We start from the raw sequence: 24,527 nt of genomic DNA, 5'->3' as shown, positions 1-24,527 counted from the left end.
TATCACAGCATTAATTATTATTTTTCCTTATTTATTTATTTTATTTTAATTATTTCCCCATCCTACCCCTAAATTCTCCACCCGCACCACCTTTTCCGCTCCAGGCTAGACTTAGTTGACCACATTGGAGATAGTTAGGCCACGTCTTTCGATTTATCTTCCCTTGACCGGGGCATAGATACACCCAGACTCTTTGATCTCATCGGCAGGATGTCTGACAGCCGCAGTGGACACCACCTTGTGTGGAATGCAAGTCACTCCTCTCCCCCCCCCCCTTTCTCCTACGTCTCTCTTTGATCTAGGAGATTACTCGAGTCAAAGTGCCTCTCGACGCTCCCATCTTAAGTCTAATTCACCCACGTGTAAGATAATTCTTAGCCTAGGACATTTCCTGTGTCCGCTCACATTCTCCAGGCCTGTATATAAAGTAGATCCAAATCAAATCAGACCCTCTTATTTCTCTATCGCTGAGCAATCGAGTCTGGACTGCTTCATACATTTTACTCCTAGAGGAATACCTGGTGGTAAGCCGAACTTAATCACAAGTTCCATTTTAATTACTCTGTGTATATTTCCATTGGATTTTATCATGTGTAGTTTATTATTTCATTTATATTTAATTAGTGCATTGTGTATTTCTCACTGTCGTAAGTAGAAAACATAAACATGGCTAATGTATATTTTATGTATTGCGTTAATCTATTAATGCTACGTTGCTCAATTGATCATTGATGCAACCTTGTATATATTTGTACACCTTATTTTATTTCCTTTATCTCGGTTGACAGCCTTGATAATTTTACTATCGCACTAATACTTCGCTTAAAAAGGAGATATGAGTTATCTCCCCTGTATTGAATTATCTCCCCTGTAGTCATTTCACTCTAACGAGAGTTGCGCCGCTTGAACGGACACCCTCTCCATTCAAGCGCGCTCCATTGTTCTCGATCGACGGTCATATGTAAACATACCGTCAGGGTCGCTGACCACCGCCCAATTCACCCCCCACCCCTTTTCTTTCTCTATCCACCTGTGTTGTTTATTTGAGATTATTATTTTCCCTTCTATGTACATTTTATATTATTACTTTCCCTTTTATGTACATTTTTATATTGCTACTATCAGCCATCTATTATTCCAAATCCCATTTGTCATCATCTCCCCTTTTGTGCTCAAAAGCAATTTTACCAATCTGACGAATGCACCTCTGTCGAGGGCATCGATAAGATACATAAGAGACATGTCCTAACTTGTCTTTATTTATCCTCCCTCAGGTGTCTGCCTTTTTATCTATTCGCTATCAAGAATCACCTATAGCCTATTTATGTGCTGAGTGCTATTCAGCACTGCACTTTCCTACTGAGACCTGCCTATTTATTCATTGGATCAACGATCTATTTACCTGCATCTGTGCTTAGTGCTATTCAGCGCTGCACTTGCCTACTGAGATCTACTCAACTCTACCACTTGGCGCTATCGGCATTGCCCGCCTATTCGACAGCCCACCTGTCAAGCTATTGGGTGCGACGTCCCTATAGATTCAGATCTGTGTGAGACGTCATAGCTACGCCAACCCTCTGCAACTCACTGGACATATCCTGTCAACTACGCTGCCCACGGCAGATCAGCTCTGCCCGCAGTATCCTTGTGCCCACGGTAGCCGGCCACCCGCCCTACTGTGCCCGCTACAGATATTAGATTTTGGGATTGAAACTCCACAAGAACTATATCACCGGCGTCCCTCTATCCGCTAGAGCGCCACCTCCAGCTGCAGAACCTCAAGCCAGGATCACAGCCAGCCACGACATCAACAGGATAACCAGCTAAGTCAGAGGACAAAGTGACATACTCTCTTATTAGGTGCAAGAGTGATGATTAAAGCTAGTATTATTTAGAGATAGAAGCAAACCCTCCCCCTTTTTATTCTTATATGTATATTTATGTAAATAAATATTCTTCATTTTTAACTTTTGTATCTATCTTTCATTGCTTTGTCTCGTTGCGTGTCTGCTCCCGATTCATATGCTGATAGGTTGGTGTGTGATAGCTTTAAAAATAATCATCCCCTAGACATAAAACGTGCCAAACACACATCACATTTCCCCACCTGTCACAACTCCAATGACGAACTACCAAAGAAATTGTAATCAGAGAGTCATTTTAAGGTTTTCATATTTGTCCGAACCAGAAGTCTTCAGGTTTGACTGAACAAATACTCTAAATTAATAAAAATATCACCATCTTTCTTTAAATTACTTACGATGCCAAGGCCATGATGGTTTTCTAATATGAGTGGACAGTACAATAGCCTTCAGTTATTGTTTCAACAAAAGCACCCACGGGCGCATTATGCTCAGTGTGCTAACTAGTACTTAACCATGATCTTAAATGATTCTTTCATTTGGGGGGTGGGGCCCATCAACATATTCTTGAACCCAGGCCCACGAGTACCTTGCTACGCCACTGATCTGGATAAGTACACTACTGGAGGATTACTGGATTAACATTTGTATATTCATTGTGTCTACTTGATCTGGTCTACATTTGTGCTTGTGATTTAGACTGTTAGGGTCATCTGATCATAGGCCTGCGCAAACCAGAGACAGAGTGTGTAAGGCAGTGCAGATCAAGATAGGACACGGAGGAGACCGGGATTGTGAGTCGACCATGAGGTCGGTCCTGGCGGAGTCCTCAAGTGTTATGTACGAGTCCAGAAAGAGATAGAGGCGGTATAGTTTAGTACGGTGATGTACATTGCACCATTAGTTGTGGTTGATTGTGTTGCAAATTGTCTAGTATTGGCTGTTATCTATTTAGTTGACCATTATTAAAGTACCAGATTATTTGGAGCTCTAGTTGTCAGGTTCTTGTGTTGATGTGTTGTGTGTTTAGTAGTGTTTTACAGAACGCCTGATTAGCAGAGAGAGAGAAAAGAACGTAACAATATTTACAAGCTGACCGTTAGAGTCACATTGTTGTGTTATTGACTGTTGCAGTGTTGCTGAGCTTGGAATCTACTAGATCCACACACGAGTGATGGTATGCCCTTCTACCACACTGCGTGATCGTCTATTCAACCTGTGAGGTTGCTTATTTTATTCTTTAAAGAGAGAGTTGGACTTAGCCATTTTTTTTTATCTCTCTTGAAACAGCACCACCCCCTTGTCTTAGTGTTGACATTTGTCACTTTGTTCCTGAACTGAAGATAGAAGCCAGCACCAACAGATCAACATATCAGCGCAAGTAGAACTGGAACCGTGGAACTTAACCAGGGGCCTTTTTTTTTGGAGAACCTTACCATATTACTATTTAAGAGGATAAAAAGAGTTTCATTCTTATGTGCATTGACCATTTTTTTACTCTGAGCTTCAACTCTTACTGGAAGCAATCATTGATGTAGCAGATAAATATGGAGCAATCCAACCGAAAAATTCTATAGTTCAACAACCAACAAAGTATTGTAGTTAGTTTCAAATATTCGCGTATATATGATGATTTTTCAAAAGGCGACATTCAATCAGAAATACCATGACTGAGAACGGAGCTAAAGGCAACAAAAGTTATTCTTAAAGAAAATAAAAGTGGACATTTGCATTTTTCATATGCCACTAAGGCTTTCAGGAATATCTTTAAATCATTTAACAAAGCCTTCCACCGTATCTTACCATCTGCTTATCTATGGCGTCATGTAAAAAAGGATTTTTTAAATTAAAATTAATAACTTTTTGAGACAAAGGAACAAACGACACTTTCACAAGGCGGAATTTTATTAAAAATGAGATCGTTACAGACATTAGCTTGAAGTAAGCGATATGTTTTCAAGTTTGAAATCCAGAAAAAAAAGTGACATTTACTTATGATTGCATTGTTGCAAAATTGAACTATATATTAATGGCAATGTTTTCGATTCCAAAGATTTAAGGATGCGTGCATAATCTCACATGACTGCGCAAACATAGTGAAATGTAGATGACTTGTAATAAACAACTCATTAAGGTTTAATATACACTCATTTCTATAGCTGTTGACAAATCAAATAACGTAGGTAATTATTGTAATAACTCCATTGGCGGCGCGAAAGGGTTAACTGTAGGTTCAGCTGACACACGTGAACTCAGGCGATGGAGAAGGGACAGTACTACGGTTACACGCAAATATGACCAATGTTATGGTCATGTGATCGACCAATGAAATCAAAACATAGAAATCGTTATATCTTACAACCAAGATTCTATCAAGTGCTATATATAATACTGTATACTAATACAATCATCACACCTAGAATATGTTAAACGTTTTTTTTCTGCCTTGGAGGAAAAGTCCTTGCCAGCTATCTTTTGATTTGACATATGTGAGAGTTTCTTTGAACAGGCTTGAAGAGTGCAGTCATCTTGGTACATGTATTTTCGGAGTTGCGGTCAGTGTTAGCGCTCGATAAAATAGCAGGTTAACGTCCACCAGTTGACGATAGAAGAAACTTAATAAGGTTCTTCACTTGCCATTGTCTTGAGTCAAAATGTTGATTGGTATGGACGGAGCTCTGGCAGCAGCAAGAAACAAAATACGAGCAGAAGCATCATGAAAGAACTGCGTTTAATGGGTATTTTGGTGATAAAACTGCAGATATCTCTGGCACTGAATAGATGTGTTTGAGCATTGGTTTTGTTAATGACGATTGTATTCGAGAAGAATTAATTTCTTTTGTCACTATTGTTAAGAGGGACGCACTGTCTGTGTCTAACGTCATTGTCAGTCAATACATTGTGTACATTTTACACATGAACAAACTACTCGGCCAAGGCTACGATGGCTGCCCCGTGATGGCTAGCATTTAGTACTATGTCCAGACAAGGATTGGTGAAAAATATTTAAAAAAACAGCCTTTGTCCGTTGTCCGTCTCACATTCTTAACTTTGTTATCAATGACCTGAATGACGTTTCAGATATACCGGTACGTATGCTGTCAGTGTCATGAAGAAGATTATCTATTTCTTCCGTAACAGTCCCAAGCGAGAGCGTTAGTACTAAATTTACCTCTTTTGTGTGAGACACGATGGACTGAGAAATACGAATTCATTCGCTATTTAAGTGAAAACTTTTGTATCGCTTATCTGAAAATAACGGCTGTAAGTGAAACCAGACAAATTGCATATGTGTAATCAATGCCTGTTTCTCGTGTGTTTCTGATTTTTCTTTTAATTGTCCTCAATTATTCATTCTGTCCAACTTAGCAAAGTTCAACAACACATCAGCAGTCACATTGATGACATTATCAAAAACCAAACTTGACCATGCTGAGGTACACTTAAGGGATGGCATCTTGAGGACGGCGAGACTGCTGTTAGACAAACTTGGTATTGGATTGGTGCAGCCGAGAATTTGCAGTCGACAGACACACCGAGCGAAAACCACATTTTCGGATTTAGAGAGTTATTACAGAACACAGCTTTACACTCCGTATCTTGATTCGTTAGTATCTTCATTAACGTCTCGCTTTTCAAGCAATAATAATGCTCAGATCAACTTGTTTTGTCTACATCAGGGGTGTGCAAATTACGACCCGCGGGCTACATACGGCCTGCGCACACCTACAGATATAAGGTGTGTCCACAGTATATACATGTAAAAATGCAAATATATTACAAATAATTCTAAATATCTGTATAAATTATTGAAACTGTCGCATTATAAAAAGTTTCAAGTAGACGAAGCTTAAGCGAATAGAACAATTGGATTTACAAAACTAATGTTGATGGACGTCATAATATTGGTACTGAAGCTCACAAAAAGTTTAACACAAAAATCACAAATATTTTACGTAGTAAGTAAAGTTCCCCTTTCAGACCTTGTGATCTATAGGCCAGATGATGTAAAGGTCATCTCAATGACCAACTGCCTTTACTTTTTCCCAACTAATGTCCGGTACACATTAGAGCTGGGTGGACTCAGAGACTCACAAAGATCCCGAAACTAAAAATACCAGACGCTTTACCGCTCAGCCACCGCGCCTCACATTAAAGGGGATGGTAAGAAGTAATTTCGTTAAGTTTTCATCAGTTTCGAGAAATTTAAAATAATATTATAATCATTAGCAAGCAACGAAACCACGCGTAGAAAACAAGGACATGTCATTAATTTAAGTTCAGCCATACTGACAACCTCGACCACGCTCCTTCACCCTTGTCTTGTGGGTTGGCGAGCACCATTAGCGCCGGTGCAGGATTATACTAGTTTTTAATTTTGGGATCTTCGGGTGCCTCTGAGTCCACCCAGCTCAGATAGGTGTCTGACATTAGTTGAGGAAGAGTAAAGGCAGTTGGTCATTGTGTAATGATTTTAATGAATGTGTTACAAAATTAGTTGGCTGTAAAAGTTAAATCAGTTGTTGTTTTTTGGTTTTTTTTTGACTGACGTTTGAACGTAAAATAGATAAAAAGACATTTGACTGTTAAACTTACCGTTGAACAAATCCCGCAGAAAATATTGGAGAAAAACAAATTCATGAGATTTTCTCTGAGGACTAAACCTCTCCTGGTACCCATCTGATAGCAGGCTGTTACAACATCTTTGTCCTTGAAGAAACTGTTACAACCAATTGGAACACTTCAACGAAAATAATTTAGGGGAAGAAAAGAGAAACTCGTAAGTTCATATTTTATTCAAATTATAAGCTTTCAGAACTGAAATACTGCAATAGTAAAACTTGTAATATATCTGACATCAAACACAAAATAATGTATTATTATAAATTACCCCCTCCCCCCAAAAACACACATACACACCTTTCTATCAGCTTCTTGGACACACAGATTTTAAAGATAGTATTATCACCATAATTACAAAACAAACTTACATCCGAAATCTAATGGACGAAAAAAAAAATCAAAAAAATATCTGGATACTAACACATTTATAAATCATTTGTAACGTCCGTTATAAAGACATAATAAATTGAATGCTAACACTGCATCTAAATTCACTAAGCGTCTATGGCAACCATTAGCAAGTGTGTTTAGCAATGCACGATTCTTTTTTATACTTACTTATTTGTACACTTCATCAAATGCAGAGGATTTTCAGATGTATAGTCTTCAAGATAATCTAAACTTGTAAGAGCTCTGATTTGAATTTCCATCATCTCTTGGAAAGACTTAGCTGCATAGGCGTACATGTAGTGGTAGAACTGGAACCTGACTTTCAATGGAATTATCTATTAAGTAAATAAATTAGAGATTTTCAGGCATATATATATTAGCGTACTTTTTCGTACTGTTAATTCTCGTGTAGCACACACTAAATTTTATTAGTCAGTAATTGTGATCTTTCAATATGGCGTCAATGACATTTTGTTTAGTTTTTTGGTTTATTTAATGAAAAAAATCCTCCACATCTTTCTCTTTTTTCTTTAACATTTTCTTAAGGTTTTCTGTTGTCGTCTCGGAAGTTCTCCCTATCGCTTACTCTTCTCTATCCTATTGAATTTTATGTCTAAAAAATGTAAACTCTATCTTACAGATCGATTCGCAGACAAAGAAAAGACTACTTTATTTAAATTCAAACATTGAAATTAATCCTTTTTTTTTTATTTCATATAATGCTAAGGAGGCAGATGGAACCCAACGTTTGTACCAATCAATCCATCATAGTCAAATCTTAATAGTCATCAAGTAAAATAGGTCCACGGTAAAAACAAGACATTTTCCCACGTATACTATTCTTTTAAATCCATCCTGCTCGTCACAGCGTCGTATCGTTCATTGATCTTTTCATGACTTTTGTGCGTTTGGGGGTTCCAGTCTAATGTTAGGCTCTATTGGTCCCGGGTACGCTGTTCTGCCTCATCGTGGCACCCGGGTAGAAACGGTTACTTGAGAGGGTAACTAGGCTAAATGAATGGCGAAACATAACTCCCATGGGGATGCCCACGGGTAGACGAGAGTCCACCTCTTGCACGGGCGGAGTTGCAAAAGTCCCCATAAACTTTTCACACATCCGTGCGCTGTTCCTCAAGGGACCGTTACATAAATGGCAAGTCCCCCACGGTTAGCGTGGTATAACAAAGGAAAATGGCGGAGGCTCCCGGTGTCCTCGGCCTTCGGCCATGTACAGCCAAGCATGCGTCGGGGGCCAAAGGCATTGGAAACAGCAATGCTTTACATAGACATTGACTCGGGTCTCTCTGAAACAGAACTGTGTGTTCCCACAGGTTGTTATTTTTTTCAAACTTAGATCTCGAAGAGCCTTCGGCTCAGCTCTTAAGACGATCAAACGGCTCTGTTGTTTGTACCTTTTCTTAGGTTGTGACCAGTTCATCTCCCCAATCTAAGGCCTGTCTAGCTCTTGATATCTTCTCTTAGGTTCTGATTAATCCATCTCCCTAATATAAGCTCTGTCTAGTTCTGTTCTTGGCGTCTTTTCTTAGGATGTGATCAATATTTTTGTTTATTTCTTTCTAGGATATGCACCTTTATATTTCTCAATTGTTTTTTTTTTAAAGTTTGTTGTTATCAACATTGCCAAACCCACTGTACTTTTTATTTTGCTGTTTTCTTTGTTTTAAATGTCTTTGGTAGTGTAGACTAGATCAAATGCGATCAATAAAATTCTTACTAATCGACTTTGTTTAGCGCAATTTCATTATTTTAGCTTTTTCAAAACGCTATGTCCATTTACCTGGGACCAGTTGGGGAATGTGGAGGCGAGAGAATGGGAGATCTGGGTGGATTTGACCTTCATTGGGTTTTTTAAAAGCATTTACAAAAAAAAAAAAAAAAGAACGCCCTGAATTAGAACTCGTGGTTCACGCCTCCTTGGGCCGACGTTCTAACCACTCTGCCAATGAGGTACTTATGACTACATAAGATTGTATAGACCAGGGGTCGGCAACCTTTTGAATCGAAAGAGCCAAAAATGACAATTTACAAAATTTCAACGTTTTTAAAGAGCCACAAGATTTTTTCTTTCAAACAATAAATAGTACTCGCATTAATAAAGTTTTTTTTGATTGAAAAAACGAATCTATTTATTCATAAGAAAAAAAATGGATGATAATAGGCATATATATATAGGTATATATATTATCAGATAATTACTTATTATTTAAGTATAAAATGTAAACATTTACTTACAACAATAACTTATACTTCAATAACAAACAATTGAGCAAACAAATTCAGTGGTAACTATGGCTTTGTATGGTTTTAGAAAGTTTTGATACTTTGATTTTAGTTTCAAACACGACTCTAAATTTTCATTTGTTAGTGGCTTCTAACTTTCCTTTTAATTATATTAATGCAAGAGAAAGCTAGCTTGCACGAATATGCCGATCCGACTATAATCAGCCTTCCAAATGCCAACTTTTTCACCTGATTGTTGCAATCTGCAAGACTATTTCATGCGTCGAATATAAGTGTCTAGTTTCGCGCATTTCTTTTTAAGCTGTCTACTTTTGTTGTGTTACATTTTTTTCTGGACATTCAACTCTTCCAACTTTGTCAATTTTTTCCACTTCACAAAGCTTTACTTTTTAAATCGATCAATTGCATGTCCAGAGATCCGGTATCAATTCCAAATGGCTCGATTTCGGTACTATTAGCGTTGTAAAGATTTTCATTACAAAAGCTAGAATCGTTTAGAATGTTTTGAATTGCTCAAGTCTGTCAAAAAATTATATTTAATTATTCTTTATAAATGTACTGAAGTAACTCGTGTCAACAGTTGCATTTTTTTAAGCGCAATATTGCTTTACAAATTAAAAATGAAGTGTTTGACTGTTCTGAATATCTTGTGCAAAAAATTTTTTTTTCTTCAAAACAAACGAATTCTTCTATTAAAACAAACATTGGGTATCCCTTTTCTTGTAGTTTTAGATTCATCTCATTTAATTTGATTGTTATATCCACCATAAAGTAAAATGCTTGCAACCATTTGTCGTTCTCTAATTCAGGGTGATTAATGCTTTTATCATTTAGGAACGTGTTTAATTCATTCAAGCACAAAGCAAAACGTTTCAATACCTTAACTTTCTAAAGCCATCACACTTTATTGTAAAGGATGTTGGAATACTGAATCTCCATTTATTTAAACATTTAAATTGACGATTGTAGAGTGATTATGACAAGAAGCTGTTAACAATCTTGGTTACCAAATTCATGACCTTAACTATTTCGACCGGAAATGTTTGGACACAAACAGCTACTTGGTGTAGTATCCAGTGAAACGTAAATATTTCGTGGTTTATTTTGCGCCAAAGAATCATAGCTGCCCCTTTATTTTTTTCCTGTCATACTTCTGGCTTCATCAGTTGCTATTGAAACTGTTTTATTTAAATTGATTTTAATGTCTTCAAGGTATTTTGCACGACATTCGCTACATTGCTAGTTTTTCACGACAGCGGTAGCAATCCTAGAAGTTCTTCTTTAGGACCTTGGGAAGACATATACATGACAAAAAGGGCAACTTGTTCTGTGTCTTTTATGTCGCAAGTCTCATATGTATCAAGTGATAAGGCAGAAGAAAGTTTAAGATCTTCCACCTGCAAATATGTTACATTTCAAGACATGTGGGAGGGGTGCGCGAGTACAAGTTGCTGATAGATAGAATCGAATCAGAATGATTTTTAAATAAATTTTTTTGATAAAATAAATACTATTTGCGAACGTAACTAAAGAGCCGCAGCTTAACATCAAAAGAGCCGCACGTGGCTCGCGAGCCGCAGGTTGCCGACCCCTGGTATAGGCATATATTGTTTACTACAATTTAGAGCGGAGACCTATAAAGGGGACTAATTCAGCTTATACTACCACTTCAGTAAAGGCAAATTTCTTTCCTTTTTTTTTGAGATACCAAACTAAAATAATTAATTGCCAATTATTAATAAAAATAATGAGTTATATTTTTTTTTATCCATTCTTGTATTTGAGTGTAAAAGAAAAAAGTTGTGAATATTTCAGCTTGATCCGAGTAACAACGTGTACAAACGTTTGACCAGGCAAACAAACAGAACAAAAATCAAACAGAGTTGATACAGTTTCCACATTTCAGACCTTGCGATCTAAGGGGCAGACGATGCTATGGACAACTGTTTATATGATCAACGGTTAACGAGCTGGGTCTCGTGCATTGCATAACTATCAACTGCCTTTACTTTTCCCAACTGAAGTCAGGTACCAATTGGAATTGGGTGGACTCTGGGGCGCCCTAAATATTCTGAAATTTAAAATCCCAGTGTTCACTAAGATTCGAACCCAGGACCACTCAGCCACCGCGCCTCATAGAGTTGATATGAGCTTTCTAAATAAACCAACTAGATAATCAATGAATAGTAAATTATTTTGTTTTATAAAGCATAAAGCATCTTGAGATACTTGAGATAGACTTGCGGTTCTTTCCCTTTGATAAACTTATGTTTTGTTTTTAAAGTATTCGTATTCTATTTTGGTAGCTGGACAACATTCCCCCTGCACACCTCGTCCCCCCTCCTCTGCCCACTGGTCCACATGTGAAATTGGATCGTAACGCCTTAGTGATTACTGTATGTTAAAGAATAAAATATGCGCTATATACAAACTAAAGACAAATTGTTTTACCTGAGAGACTCGGTGACATATCGCACAGAATTTATTTTTATACACTACACCTGTAGAGTTATCTTTCACTTTCATAAATGTATCTAGAGTTAGTTCCGATTGGTCAAAGTTTCTCTCACAGAGTTCAACAATAGTTGTGTTTTCTTTGTAGTTAGTTGGACACATAGATACAAACAAAAATGTGTGGGCATCCTGAGTACAGTCAATGCCGGCCCTATGTTCTAATTGAGGACGATCAATATTAGCAGTAAAACTGTTTTGACTATCAATTTTGTTATTCTGACTAACCGCGCTACCGTCTCCACTAATAGCTTCAATTTGATAGATCGGCACTGAGATATCAGGGCAACAGTTGTCATAGATTTCACAGGCAGGCCTCAGACAGGAGCAGAAATCACATTGAAAATTTGAGAACTGTTGAGTTGTGACTTCCACAGAACCGTTGCACCGCTTGGTACACATTCCCAGGTAGTACTCGTAAGAAGTGTGTGTGGTTTTATTCCAAATATAAAACTTGGTCTGATGATAATCACAATTAGATATATTTATTGATTTACAGTTTAAAAAGAAACTTAAAGTTAAAAACAACTGAATCACACATTTAAGTAAATCCATTTTGAAAATTGTTTTTTTTATGTATCCTAACTATCGCTTCGTTCAAACAATATAACACAAGCAACTGGATGCAGCTTATACGAAACATTGAATACGTCAATGGCATTGGATTTTATCGTGTTACTTTAACGTTAGACATATGTCAAGTATTTCCAGTGTTTTTAATTAGGCTCAAATTAATTTCTTGACATCTACTGACACTTGTGTTTTAGTGTCCAGCCTCAATAAGTTGTTACTGTTTTTAATTCTAATACTTGTCAAAACAATGTTTGATGTATGTGTCTTCATTGGTGGGCAGAGATGGTAAATTAGAAAATATTTTTAAAAATAATTTAAAAAAAATGGTTTTATAACTCTAGACCTGAAAAGTGCCAACAATCAAATGCCTATGAAGACAGAGGAGACTATTCAAAGCGTCATGTAGAGGCCTGTTGCAAACTGTTCCACTACAGCCTCCTTCCATTCAGTGTTATCAATGTAGCTGTGCTCATTAAACGATACATCAAATAATTAAAACCTAAAAGTTGTGGGATATCTCTGCATATGTAGACAACGTGGTGTTATGAGTTTAGATTCAAAGTTTGCATGATAAAAATCTATACAGATTACTTTAAGCTGTGAGAATGTTTGGGATCAAGTTTAATGACAACAAATGTATGACTATAGACTTTTGACATTTCTAGAAGCAATCTTCTTAAACCAGACCATGACATACTCCAGGCTTCAAAACTTCTTACTAATTTTTCATATAAAATATTGTGGCAAATAACTATCCATTATCTGTTTCAGAAATATCAAAAACCATTGTATGGCTTGGGGGACTATTTTATTTTTTGTTGATTTTTTTGGCGTGACAGTTATATCCCTTTGCTGATGTACTTCCAGGTTATGAATGTGAACAGTCTGCACATGATGTGAGCTAAATGTTTTAGTCTGCACATGATGTGAGCTAAATGTTTTAGTCTGCACATGATGTGAGCTAAATGTTTTAGTCTTCCTTGTGTGAGAGAAAGAGGGGGATAGTCAGTGTAGTCTTGTTCCCAGTCGAAGAAGGCTAAACAGCTGTTTTCCGGATTAGTGTTTGTGTTGAGCAGTTACCTTTGGAGGTTACTAGAGAGAGGACTAGATGACATCTTGTATTTCGAGACGTAAAATGACTTAGCGATTAGGTTCATACATGGATATATTCTGTGATAACTAATTACATGGCAAAGGCATATGGCTGGATATTATTATTATTCTTAATTCTATTTTTTATGTTCATTAAATCATATATCTGTTTATATCGTACTTTTATGGTGTATCGTAACGACTCATTATAGATATACGTTAATCGCAGTTCAAGCTCCATTCCACATACCCACAAATGAATAACACACGCTAACGACTAGCAGTAAGACACAACATTTACAAGCCAATGGACGTTACATTAGGTTAGCTACAACTAAAGTGACGCAAGTTATAGTTTTCATCATTAGTACCGCTTGAGTCAAGTAAAACAAGAACCTGACACATACAACGAACATAAGCAGAAGCTGCTATCTTCACCATTTACTATATTAAACTTTTGGGGGCGTGCTGGGTGGGTGATAAAGCGCTTTGCTTCCAAATCGTGGGGGGTCCAGGGTTCGAATCCTGGTGAAGACTGGGGTTTTTAGTTTCGGTATCTTCTTAGTCCAACAGACTTTAGTTGAGGAGAAGAAGATGTGGTTGGTCGTTGTGCTGGTCACATGACACCCTGCTCATTAACCGTGGGCCATAGAAACAGTTGATCTTTACTTTATCCGCCCTTTAGATCACAAGGTCTTAAAGGGGAACATTTTTCAGACTAAACCTTTGCCGGTTTGGAACACCTAGAATACAATTATTCTATGAAGACATAGGCTTCTTTTTATATAGCTGTTTGCCGACTTTCACTTTTGGAAAGTTTTCTCTATAAAAACGTGGCTTTGTGGTGAAGTGACTTTGAAGGTCTCGAGTTCAAAACAAAACTTTTAAGACGCTTCACACTCCACCAAACTATGATTGGTGACTAACATACGTAAAGAAAGTAAAGTTAGTCATTGTGTTTGCCATAAAATGCTCTCGTTAGCTTTTGACAATAGAAACATATGAGCTGTACGTGATCGACATTGTAGATCGCAAGCCCTTTAAAAAAATATTTAAACACTATATAAAACATATAGTTTCTTTTTTTAAGTACTTTTCTCGCAGCATTTTAATATATTGCAGTTTACATTAATCCAATATTTCTTATAAACGCCGTTGTCAAATATCACTGAAAGAAATATTGACTTGTTAAATCTTACTGAAAGTAATATTGACCTTTGGTTTAAATGATGCGAATTAACAAAGATGATGAAAAATGGCCTTTTAAACTTAGAGCTAAACATGTTCTATTATAAATGATAATCAAATTTGTTATTTCAATAGACTAACCCTAACCCTAACCATACAATAGTAAATTCATATATTTCCTGATGTGTCAGTGAAAGAGACTAAATAGACCAACAAGTATTAATTTATTTAAGCCATATATATGTCAGTACTTTGGAACTAATTATTGAAGCAAGAAATAAATAGATCACAAACACGACATAATATAAATCTTAAGCTACTGGGATTCTTGTGAAGTTTATTATACAAAAATTCATTATTTCTAAAGTCAGACATAAACTTTAAATGTCTACATTTGTAAAAAATTAACAGCGATTAGTCTAGCAAGTTTGAACTCTAATCATTTTAATAATTGAAATATGCCACAACCTTTGTTTTGCGAAGTGATACATCTATATGAAAAAAAAAACATGATTGCAAAGAGAAAGTAGGTTTCATAAAAACTTAAATGCGGCCCCGAAAGCTTCAGCCAATGATCCAGCCAACGTTCAAGCCAATGATCTAACCTAAGGAGTTCCAACCTTTTGGTTCCAAGCCCAATTGTTTTCAGGCCATTTGTACATATTTGGTTTGTTATACACATTTGTGTATAGTAGAGCAGGGAAATTTAAGAAACAAAACAAATATTTTTTTTAAAGTCTTTCTTTGTTAACATTTCTAGTTTGCATTTTTATCATTTTAATTTATTATTTCTTCATGACCTATAGAAAATGTATAATTTATGTACACTGTAAAAAGTTTTAAATTAGAAAAAAAACAATATAGGTAATTGATATGCCACGTATCAGACTAGTTGTCGGCAGTAACCTTCGTAACTATCTCTGCCTTTGTTCTAGGAGGTTCGATAACGGAAGTGTTATGACGTCATTGTGGGCGTGGTTTGCCGGGAATTTGTTTTAGCTGGGCTAGGCGATATGTATAGCTTTGCAGCTTTTTTTACAATTTGCTTTGTTTCACAAAGTGTGTAATATTAAGAGTTAATTTCGTGACCTCAGTTTATGTTTCATCAGTTTCACGACTGAAAATGGTTGCTCGCATCGATATCTGACAGGCATAAGCAACATTACAGTTCCAGTACCTCTACCTGTAATCACGGCTTAGTTTACTTTAGTTCACTTTCTTTAATTGATTGAAGATTTCCTAGACATTACTTTGCTGCTTCAAATATCTCAGATCATCTTTTTTCTTTACTGTGATTTAAGGCCAATAATGTCTTTATAACTGTTGAAATAATCTCCCTTTTTCTGATAACGAAAAGAAGCAGACTAGGCATTACCCCATGCAATAAGATGTGATTCTAACAAACAAATAATGAGATTATGGCTAATTTAGGTTCAATAAACCGTAGGAGTAAATGGTCACTACTAGCTTGCTTTGAGCGGTATGTGGGCATGTTGGCTGAGTGCTTATGTGCTTGAATACCTCCAACTAGAAAACTAAGGGCTGGTTGAAAATGTAGACGACTTATCTAGATGCAGAAATTCCACGTAACAGGAATCAGTTGGTGTCTCCAGTCGCAATCAGCTGAAATAAAACACTGAGCTAAATATATTTAATAGATAAAAGGGCAGCGTGATCTACTCGGGCATAAGCCGTCAAGCAGAGAATCCTTTAGTTCAATTTACACTTACAAACAATGCAGGTCAATGAGATCAGATCAAATCAATACATTGAGAATGACCATAATAAAAAGGGAAGGGTTAGCCTAAACAAGAACAATTAATGGGGGCCAGCGATCATGACGCCATTACTTTCATACGGCCGTCGGTCAAAAATAATGAAGTAAAATTGAAATGGACAAGGAGAGGTAATTTACTAATCTCTCCTAAACACAGTCTCAATGCATTAGAAAGATCACCAAGGCGATCAGCCAAGATAACAGAAATGAAATACAATATACAAATATATACAAGGTTGTGTCAATGACCAATTCAGCAACGTAGCTATAATACGTTGGACATAGGTAAAAAAAAAATCATTAAATAAATATCTACATAAGAAATGGTTATGTTTCTTAACAAAATGAAAAATACACATAAGACACATATTCAATACAAATATGATAAATTAAATCCAGTAGTGAACATAATCTTACAGCAAGGTCCAAGTAAAAAGAACAAGAGTTAGGGAGTGCAATGAATGGAATCTGTAAAGAAAAGTCCTTCAACATTCTAAATAAAATGTAACAACTGCTCGCAATTCTAGAGGTTTGAGTCTTATATGGCGCTTGGCCGGAAATAGGGATTGGGATGAAAAACATGTGATAAATCACGTGGTAAGTCAAGATAGATAAATTGTTGACATCCGGTTGAAATTAGCTCGTCTCACTCATTTCCAATGAGGTATTAAGAATATCTTGCTAGAGGTCTGAAAGTTAAACTTAACTATTTTTTAAACTGTTTTTTTCCTAACTAACGATACCAACTTTGATTTGACCCCATTAATTAAATTACTTTTTTTGTTTTATAAACTTCAATTACAAAAAAAAAGCATGCATTCTTCTATAATTCTATAACTAATATAACATTTCCTGATTACATTTTTAAAAAAATGTTATTGAAGTTAAATCATAACAGGGTAGTGAAACAAATAAACAAAATAATAATTCCATAGCAACATGGGAAATAATTACGGAGAGAAAGAGTTAATGTTGCACCTTTTTTTTACAGCCACCCTAGGCTTTTAATACACCGCTAAATGTGGCTTCTTTAAGAGCTCGCCAACAATCTATATCTATATAATTCTCTTCTTCCTTCAACAATTTAAACGAGTAGTAAGGAGTAAAGGAAAGATCACTTTGTGGATAGTTCACGAGAAAACAAGAGGGGGTGGGGGAGAACACGTAGTCACAATTTTAATTATTTCCTGATATTTCCATGACTTTTTCGTATATTTTGAAAATTCAGAAGATTTCCAGGACCTCCTGTTAAATCGACAGGAGGCCGCGGGAAATCTGTTATAAGTTATAGAATGGTTATAACCAGTGAATTGACTACTTGTTATTTATCTTGTTAATATCATTCATCTCATTTATCTTGTTTAATTCATTTATCTCGTTTATACCATTCATCTCATTTTTCTTGTTTAACTCATCCAATCCTACGCGAAATAAATAAAATGGCATTATGCATTAGCCGTAATTGTATAATCTGGTGAAAGAAGCTTCTCGCGCCTCAAACTAATAAAGAATTACTTGAGGTCAACACTTCTCAAAGAAAAATTGAAACATCTGTGTAGCAGTAGATGGCATCGGATGGGAACGATTTAAATGTGTTCAATGCCATCTTTTTCAGAATGTCCGGTGGGTTGTATTTCTTTGTGCCCCCCTCCAGTCCTGCTAATGTAAAGTCTATGGGAGGGCTGGGCAGACTCCTCCATAGAGGGCAGGTACCTATCCTGCTGATATCAGACATTTCTGCCCTAGAAATCTTCAGTGCCCAACCACTTTAGTCTATGATACTATAAACAAAGGTATAATTATTTTAATAGTCTGCTGTCATCAGGCGATATAAATTACATGCATTGTTTTTTAAATTTCCATGTTGTAATGGGCATTTGTTTTAGAAGCAGGCGAAAAACAATAGGGAAAATTTTGTTTCAAGCTATAAATATATTTTTTTTTTCTTAATAGAAAAAATGCATAAAATGTCAACATAAAATATTTAGAATACACAATGTCGAGATGAGAAGAATAATTTATTCAGATTTTTATCTCCTATAATGTTACTACCTTTCTTTTTATTGGTTTCACCTACTATAATATAAGTTATATTACATTACATTGAATATTTGATGAATTATAAAAAAAGTTATTAAACTTCTCCAAATAATTTCATTTCTAATATTTGAATTAGTATTTTTTTTTTCACTTTTCATGATCTTTAATTGTTATGTCCCTTTAATTTCATGTCCAGTAAGTCTGTACAGACTTCCAGTCGTCCGTTCTTATTGATATCAACCATGATAAGCTCCTTGTTGTCTGTGATGTGTACTTCAGTCACATTGAGACTTATTTTGATTCTCACTTCCGGTGGTATAACTGAATCATTAATGGTCATCAGGTAATCTGATTGGTTGAAACTCAAAAACTTACATAAAAGTATCTGGCTAACATGTAGACTGTTTCTTTCATATGGTCTAGTGTATCTTTTAAGCAAATGATAGGTCCCAACTATCATATGAAATAAAACATCTTCTCGCTCATTTGGATAAGTCGACACTTCTTTCTGGATTTCTTGTGTATTGTTGTGATAGTAATAGAAGACAGAATTAGTTTCTTGGTTCAAGTCACACAGTACTTGCAAGTACAGCTTACCGAGAACGGACTCTCTTAGAATGACGATTGGCTCAAGTTGAACAAATTCTGTCGGTGACAGATTCATACGAAAAAAATGTCTCATTAGATTTTTAGTCAACTTTTGTTCGAATTGTGTTCTTGACATAGATACAGGGGCCATAACAGTTCCTTGAATGATAAATATGACTTGTGATTTATTTCCCTTTACATTCTCCAACCTGCAAGGATCATTACCTTCTTTGAGCACAATGGGAAGGTTATATTCGCAATCAAGTAGTTGAAGTTGAACTTCTATCTGTGATAGAAACAAAATATTGAATTATTTAATGTCTTTCTAAACCATTTTAACGCTGGAAACGAACAACATTTTATGAAAATAATTTACTTTTTTTTTTGTAAAAAGATATGACCTCTTAATATAATTTTAACTTTCTTTTTAGAACTAATGAATATTTGATAAAAACAATGGATAATAGTTTTTACGCTCCAGTCCGCTCCCTTTGTCACTAAAAAAGAATCCTGTTTAAGCGAATGTAAAGCTAATGTATAGATCTACTAGACTTTTAATATTCCAGTGGAAAGCCTTTAGATCTAGACCATAAACTTATATTCATTGTATCCAGGCTGGTCATGGAGATCGTTTAAAACTGCAAAAATTTGTATTTTTTTTTAAATGTTGAAACAAGGCGTTGTTTAGTAAAGTAGTTAAAAGATTAGGAATCTTTTTTTCAACCCTAACCTATGTAACATATAATTTAATTTTTAGATCTAGATCTAGTATTGACAATCAAAAATAATACTCTCGTCTCATAATTATTATTTTGCAATTTTCAGATACATAATCTAGAAAGATCAGGTAATCAATCTATTTAAATGTACATAAGATGATTAAAATGAAAAGACATGAATTATTTTGATTTAGGATTTTCGAAACATTAACTCATTCGAAACTAACAGAAAATGGCTTTGTTTCAGATATAAGCGTGTATATATAGTTCTGTGATTAATTGGCCATTCTAAATAAAATCTGAGAAATGATTTTTCATTATTTCTAATCTTTGAAAACATTACTTTTCTAAGACAGGAAAGATTGATTGGGGCGCCTTCCCTTAGAGCTTGAAAAAGAGTTACGTACATAAAAATATATATATATATATAGGTCTGTGGATCGATCTATCGCGGATAAGAATTTGTTTCCGGTTTCCAGTCTAGATATAATATATTTAGCTCTTTCTCTCCTAACTGACGATACCAACGTTGATTCCACCAGAATGTGGTAAAAAATTACGAAGAGAAAGAGTTAAGTCTATGGTCTTGACTTAGAAGACGATGCGCAAAATTTTCCTGAACATTTATTTATTACACTCTTCAAGGACTATGAAAATACCGAAGGCGTTTAATATGTTCAAGATAAATATTTTCTCGTTCTCCAGGCAAATTTAATTATTTATTTTTTATTTTGAAAAAAATTATGACGGTCAAAGTAGAAGCCAACGAGCTAGTATTGTTTTTTTCCTAGCAACTGTCAAATTGCAAGGAAAATCGTTAGAGCCGATTTTGAGCCCATTGTCTACCCACTAAGGTTCTAGGATCTAGGTTTTTGACGTTTCCACAAATTTACGAATTGAAGTATTATAAAAATCTATAGCATTTAAAAGCAAATTATATTTTAAGCCATGTGTGAAAGTAGGATAAAATCTGCATTTAAAGTTTCTTTCTGTGCGTCATAGAAATCTCATCGTGTGATTCAAATAGTATTACCTTAACCCAAAATTTGCTAGCAAACGTCGCCTCCACTTAACTGTTCCCCCAGCAATAGAGAGGTCACTCCAGGATCAAGGATTGGCCTCTTTAGTCACACAAGAAGTTTCAAAGGGAAAATATCGTCTCTCAAGGCGTACAATGCCACAGACTTGATATCGTGGGCATAGCATTATAACACTTCGAAAGGGGACTTAAGTTCTCTTTAAAACACGTATTCATCCCAGGCAGCGCTGAAATTCTTACTAATTCTATAAGCAGCCTCTATCTTCTACATGACCCTCTCTTGTTTCAGATGGTATCTCTGCACATCTTACAAGAGAGTACAAAGCTTCGAGATATTCAGGGGCGGACTGCTCATATGTGCGAATGCCATAAGGGCCGGCAGTCAATTCGTCATTGAGTGGCAGAAGTTGTAAGATTGACTAATATTCTCTTATAAGAGGGTACGTAACATCACGAAAGGTTTTAGCCTTACCTGCCATCAGAGTGATAGGGGAATCAGCGAGCTTTTTATTTATTTATTTTTTTGTTTTCTTTCAACCCAATGTCATAACAATATGTTGAATATTTGCGGGCCGGATTGTACGGTAATGCCAAGGCCGATTTCTCTCACCCGTTTCGCCCCTTTATAATGTTACTTTACTTGTAAAAGGAAGGCGCGGTGCCTGTAGTCCCGTATGTAAATCCTGATGAAGACTGGGATATTTAGAGCGCCTCTGACTCTACCCAATTATAATAGGTACCTACATTAGTTGGGGAAAAGTAAAGGCAGATGGTAGTCGTACTGGCCATATGACACCCTCGTTAACCCTGGGACGCTGAAACAGCTGACCTTTACATCATCTGCCCCTTACATCGCAAGGTCTGAAAGAGAAACTTTGCTTTTTTTTTTACTTATATGGGCGCTCAGCAGAGTTTCTTGCCAGGTAATTAGAGGAGACCTAAGCCTTCTTGTATTTTTAGCAATAGAAATGTATCCCAGGTAGTATAACACTACCTCTAGTAGAAATCCAGCTTCTGTATTTGTTTCGTCTGCTAGATCTCAAACACTAACTACTGCTACTTTTACAGTATGGCCCCAGCCGATGTCTATGACTGATAGGAAGACAAACGCCCCACATTGAAATTAGAAGACAGGGGCTTATCTTTCGCAAAAAAAGTGAACACATCTACCAACATTCAGATAGTCAGAAAAAATCAGATAAGCTCAAAGATTAAATTAATACCCCATCTGCCAACAATCAGGTAAGCTCAAAGAATAAATCGATCCCAAATCGGCCAAAAAATCAGAGTAAATTTAATGAATAAATCGATTTCATATCTTTTAATATTTATTGTATTTTATGTCTACATGGTTAAAAAAATGTGTAGAATTTAAAGTTGGAGTGGGAAAAAAAGTGCACATTATTTTCTTTCATACGTTTGTATGTCGGTTGAAAAGCTGCTTATAAAAATAATTTGGGAGAAAATTAACCACAGTAGTTTCGATCATGAAAGTTGCTTAATAGTTCTAGACAAGAGATATGTAATAACAAGTCGAAATTTTCCTAATTTTTCTGTCCATCTCAAATTTGAAGACTTAGTGATAAATTATGAATGAATGAATGAATTAGTGACTGTATCTATTAGAGATTTAGTTTTGGCTATATAAAAAGAGCTTAGAAAATTTGATAAGAATGTAAATGCGCAAATCATATAAATTAAAAAAAAAAATTTACGAACACTTCCTTTTGTATTATATCACCCGAGACACCAAATAATTAAAGTTGTATTTTTGGAATTAAAATATCTAATGTTGGATATGAAAACAACAGAAGTGTATAAGTGTAACACCTAGACCTGCTCTTCTTGTAAACACAATTTCTTACATGCAATGTAAATAGTTCAATCAATAGAGCATGAGAGAAATTCGTCTGAAATTTTAACCAGGTCTTGTAGTGGTCTTCATTGTCAAGGACAAACATCATATTTAGATTGTATTCGATACCGACAACATCCTTGATGATTTCCACACACTCATCATCCCTTAAATGTTTACCTTCAGTACAGTAGATTGGTAAGCAGCTGCCCTGGGAAAAAAAAGTGTTGCTTTTTTTAAATATTACATCTTATAATTGTTAGAACCAAAAGCAGAGAGTTTGACAATATCACTTCATATTGACCAGACAATTTGAGAGCTGGCTGGACTTTTCGTGATATGACTGAATAGTACTCAAAATGGCATGAAAGAATCGGCTAAATTCTTCAAGAATTGGTCATAGTCAGAAAATTGTTTAAATATCTTAATACCAGTGATGGAAACTAAACTAAAATTAAAAAGATAAATTAAAACTAAGTTTCAACTAAAATAGTAAAAAAAAATGTTTCTCCTTGTCAGACCTTGCGATCTAATTAAACTCTTAGTTGATCATGAATTTTAAATTATAGTTAAACTAAACTAAACTAATACAAACTCTTTCATAACTTTTTTTTGGCTGGGGGGTAGGGAGGGTTGATATAGACCAAGCTATAATCATCTGACTATGCCTACGGTTCGATCTTATTCTTTTAACATTGTAGAAATATTTATCCATAATAAAATCAGTAATAAGGAAGATGTTTCTTACATAAACGTAAATGCACAGTAAGATTTGAAAAAAAAAAAGATTCCAAATAAATATGTGTGCTTGTATTTTTGACTTAAACTAAAACCTTTATTAACTTATTAGGGCCTATATAACGGAAAATCTTACTGATACCACTAAAGTTTAAAATCTCATTAAATAACTGATTTAGAATTTTACATTTCTAGTAACCAAAAGAAATAGAAACGAAATTGTTGGATGTTTATTAAACATTTGACCTGTATAACTATTTTAGTGTAAAGTGCATGCTTGACTGACCACGCCAATGTGTTATTTTTTGGTCTTACCACTGACCATACAACTAATACATAATTAAACGCGCAAGGAAAGAAAAATGCGGAGTTGTCTTTTCATTATGGACTGCACACTACAGTACACTTCTAGGCCTACATATGTCTAGTCTATCTGACCAGGTCTTTAAAATCAGTCGGACACACAGTCTATTTACTTATTGGGCAGGTAGGGTGTGTAACTATTTTACTTTAAAGATAGATCTACTTACATGTTTGACTAACTATGCCAGTCTGTTATTTTCTTGTCGACAATAAGCAAACACTATTGCATAACGCGCAGTGATAAAAAACGCAGCGTAGTTTTGTAATATCATCGACTACACACGTATAGAACACTAGGCCTACATGTGTATTTCTACCTGACCAGGTTGTTAAAATTAGTCTGACACTATTTACTTTTTGGTCAGAGAGGGTGCAATGTGGATTTTTCTAAAGTTGGTTATCCTAATGCTTTTAGATCTATATAGGCCTAACTTTAAATTTAGACCTATATCTCATTAATAAGTCTAGAGATTAGAATCTATTATACATTTCGGCTTCACCTTATGTCCATGTAGTGCGGAATCTTGAAGTTTTCTTCGACTCAACACTATCTTTCGACTCACACATAAGTCAGCTCTGCAAGGGTCTTTATCTGCAGCTGCGCAGATTAGGCCAGATCCGACCATATTTAACAACGGATTAAAAAAAACATTAGCTGCGGCATTCATACTCTCCCGCCTTGACTACTGTAACGCTGTGCTAGCAGGTATACCCGATGACAAAACAGCCAAGCTGCAACGTATTCATAACAATGCTGCACGAATAGTCCTTAGAAAAACAAGACGAGATTATGCTACTACGCTCTTGCGCACGCTCCATTGGCTTCCCGTAAAAGCGAGAATCGATTACAAGGTGGCCACACTTTCTCACCAGTGTATATATAACAATGAGATGCCCTTGTACCTTA

The 24,527-nt window shown here is 35.7% G+C and overlaps 1 protein-coding gene across 1 annotated transcript; it reads right to left on the bottom strand.

Moving 5' to 3' along the window:
• Positions 1 to 18,342: 18,342 nt before the first annotated feature.
• Positions 18,343 to 24,258, bottom strand: LOC129924821 (uncharacterized). The gene is made up of 3 exons (XM_056022111.1): positions 24,121 to 24,258; positions 22,530 to 22,730; positions 18,343 to 19,192 (listed from the first exon to the last, which is right to left on the bottom strand). Exons 1-3 carry the CDS (start codon positions 24,244 to 24,246, stop codon positions 18,482 to 18,484), a joined length of 1,038 nt encoding a protein of 345 aa, XP_055878086.1. The 5' UTR covers positions 24,247 to 24,258; the 3' UTR covers positions 18,343 to 18,481.
• Between the last annotated feature and the right edge of the window lie 269 nt (positions 24,259 to 24,527).

This window comes from Biomphalaria glabrata, chromosome 2, assembly GCF_947242115.1.
Source record: "Biomphalaria glabrata chromosome 2, xgBioGlab47.1, whole genome shotgun sequence".
Lineage (NCBI taxonomy): Eukaryota > Metazoa > Mollusca > Gastropoda > Planorbidae > Biomphalaria > Biomphalaria glabrata.
This window is presented reverse-complemented; position numbering and strand designations above follow the sequence as displayed.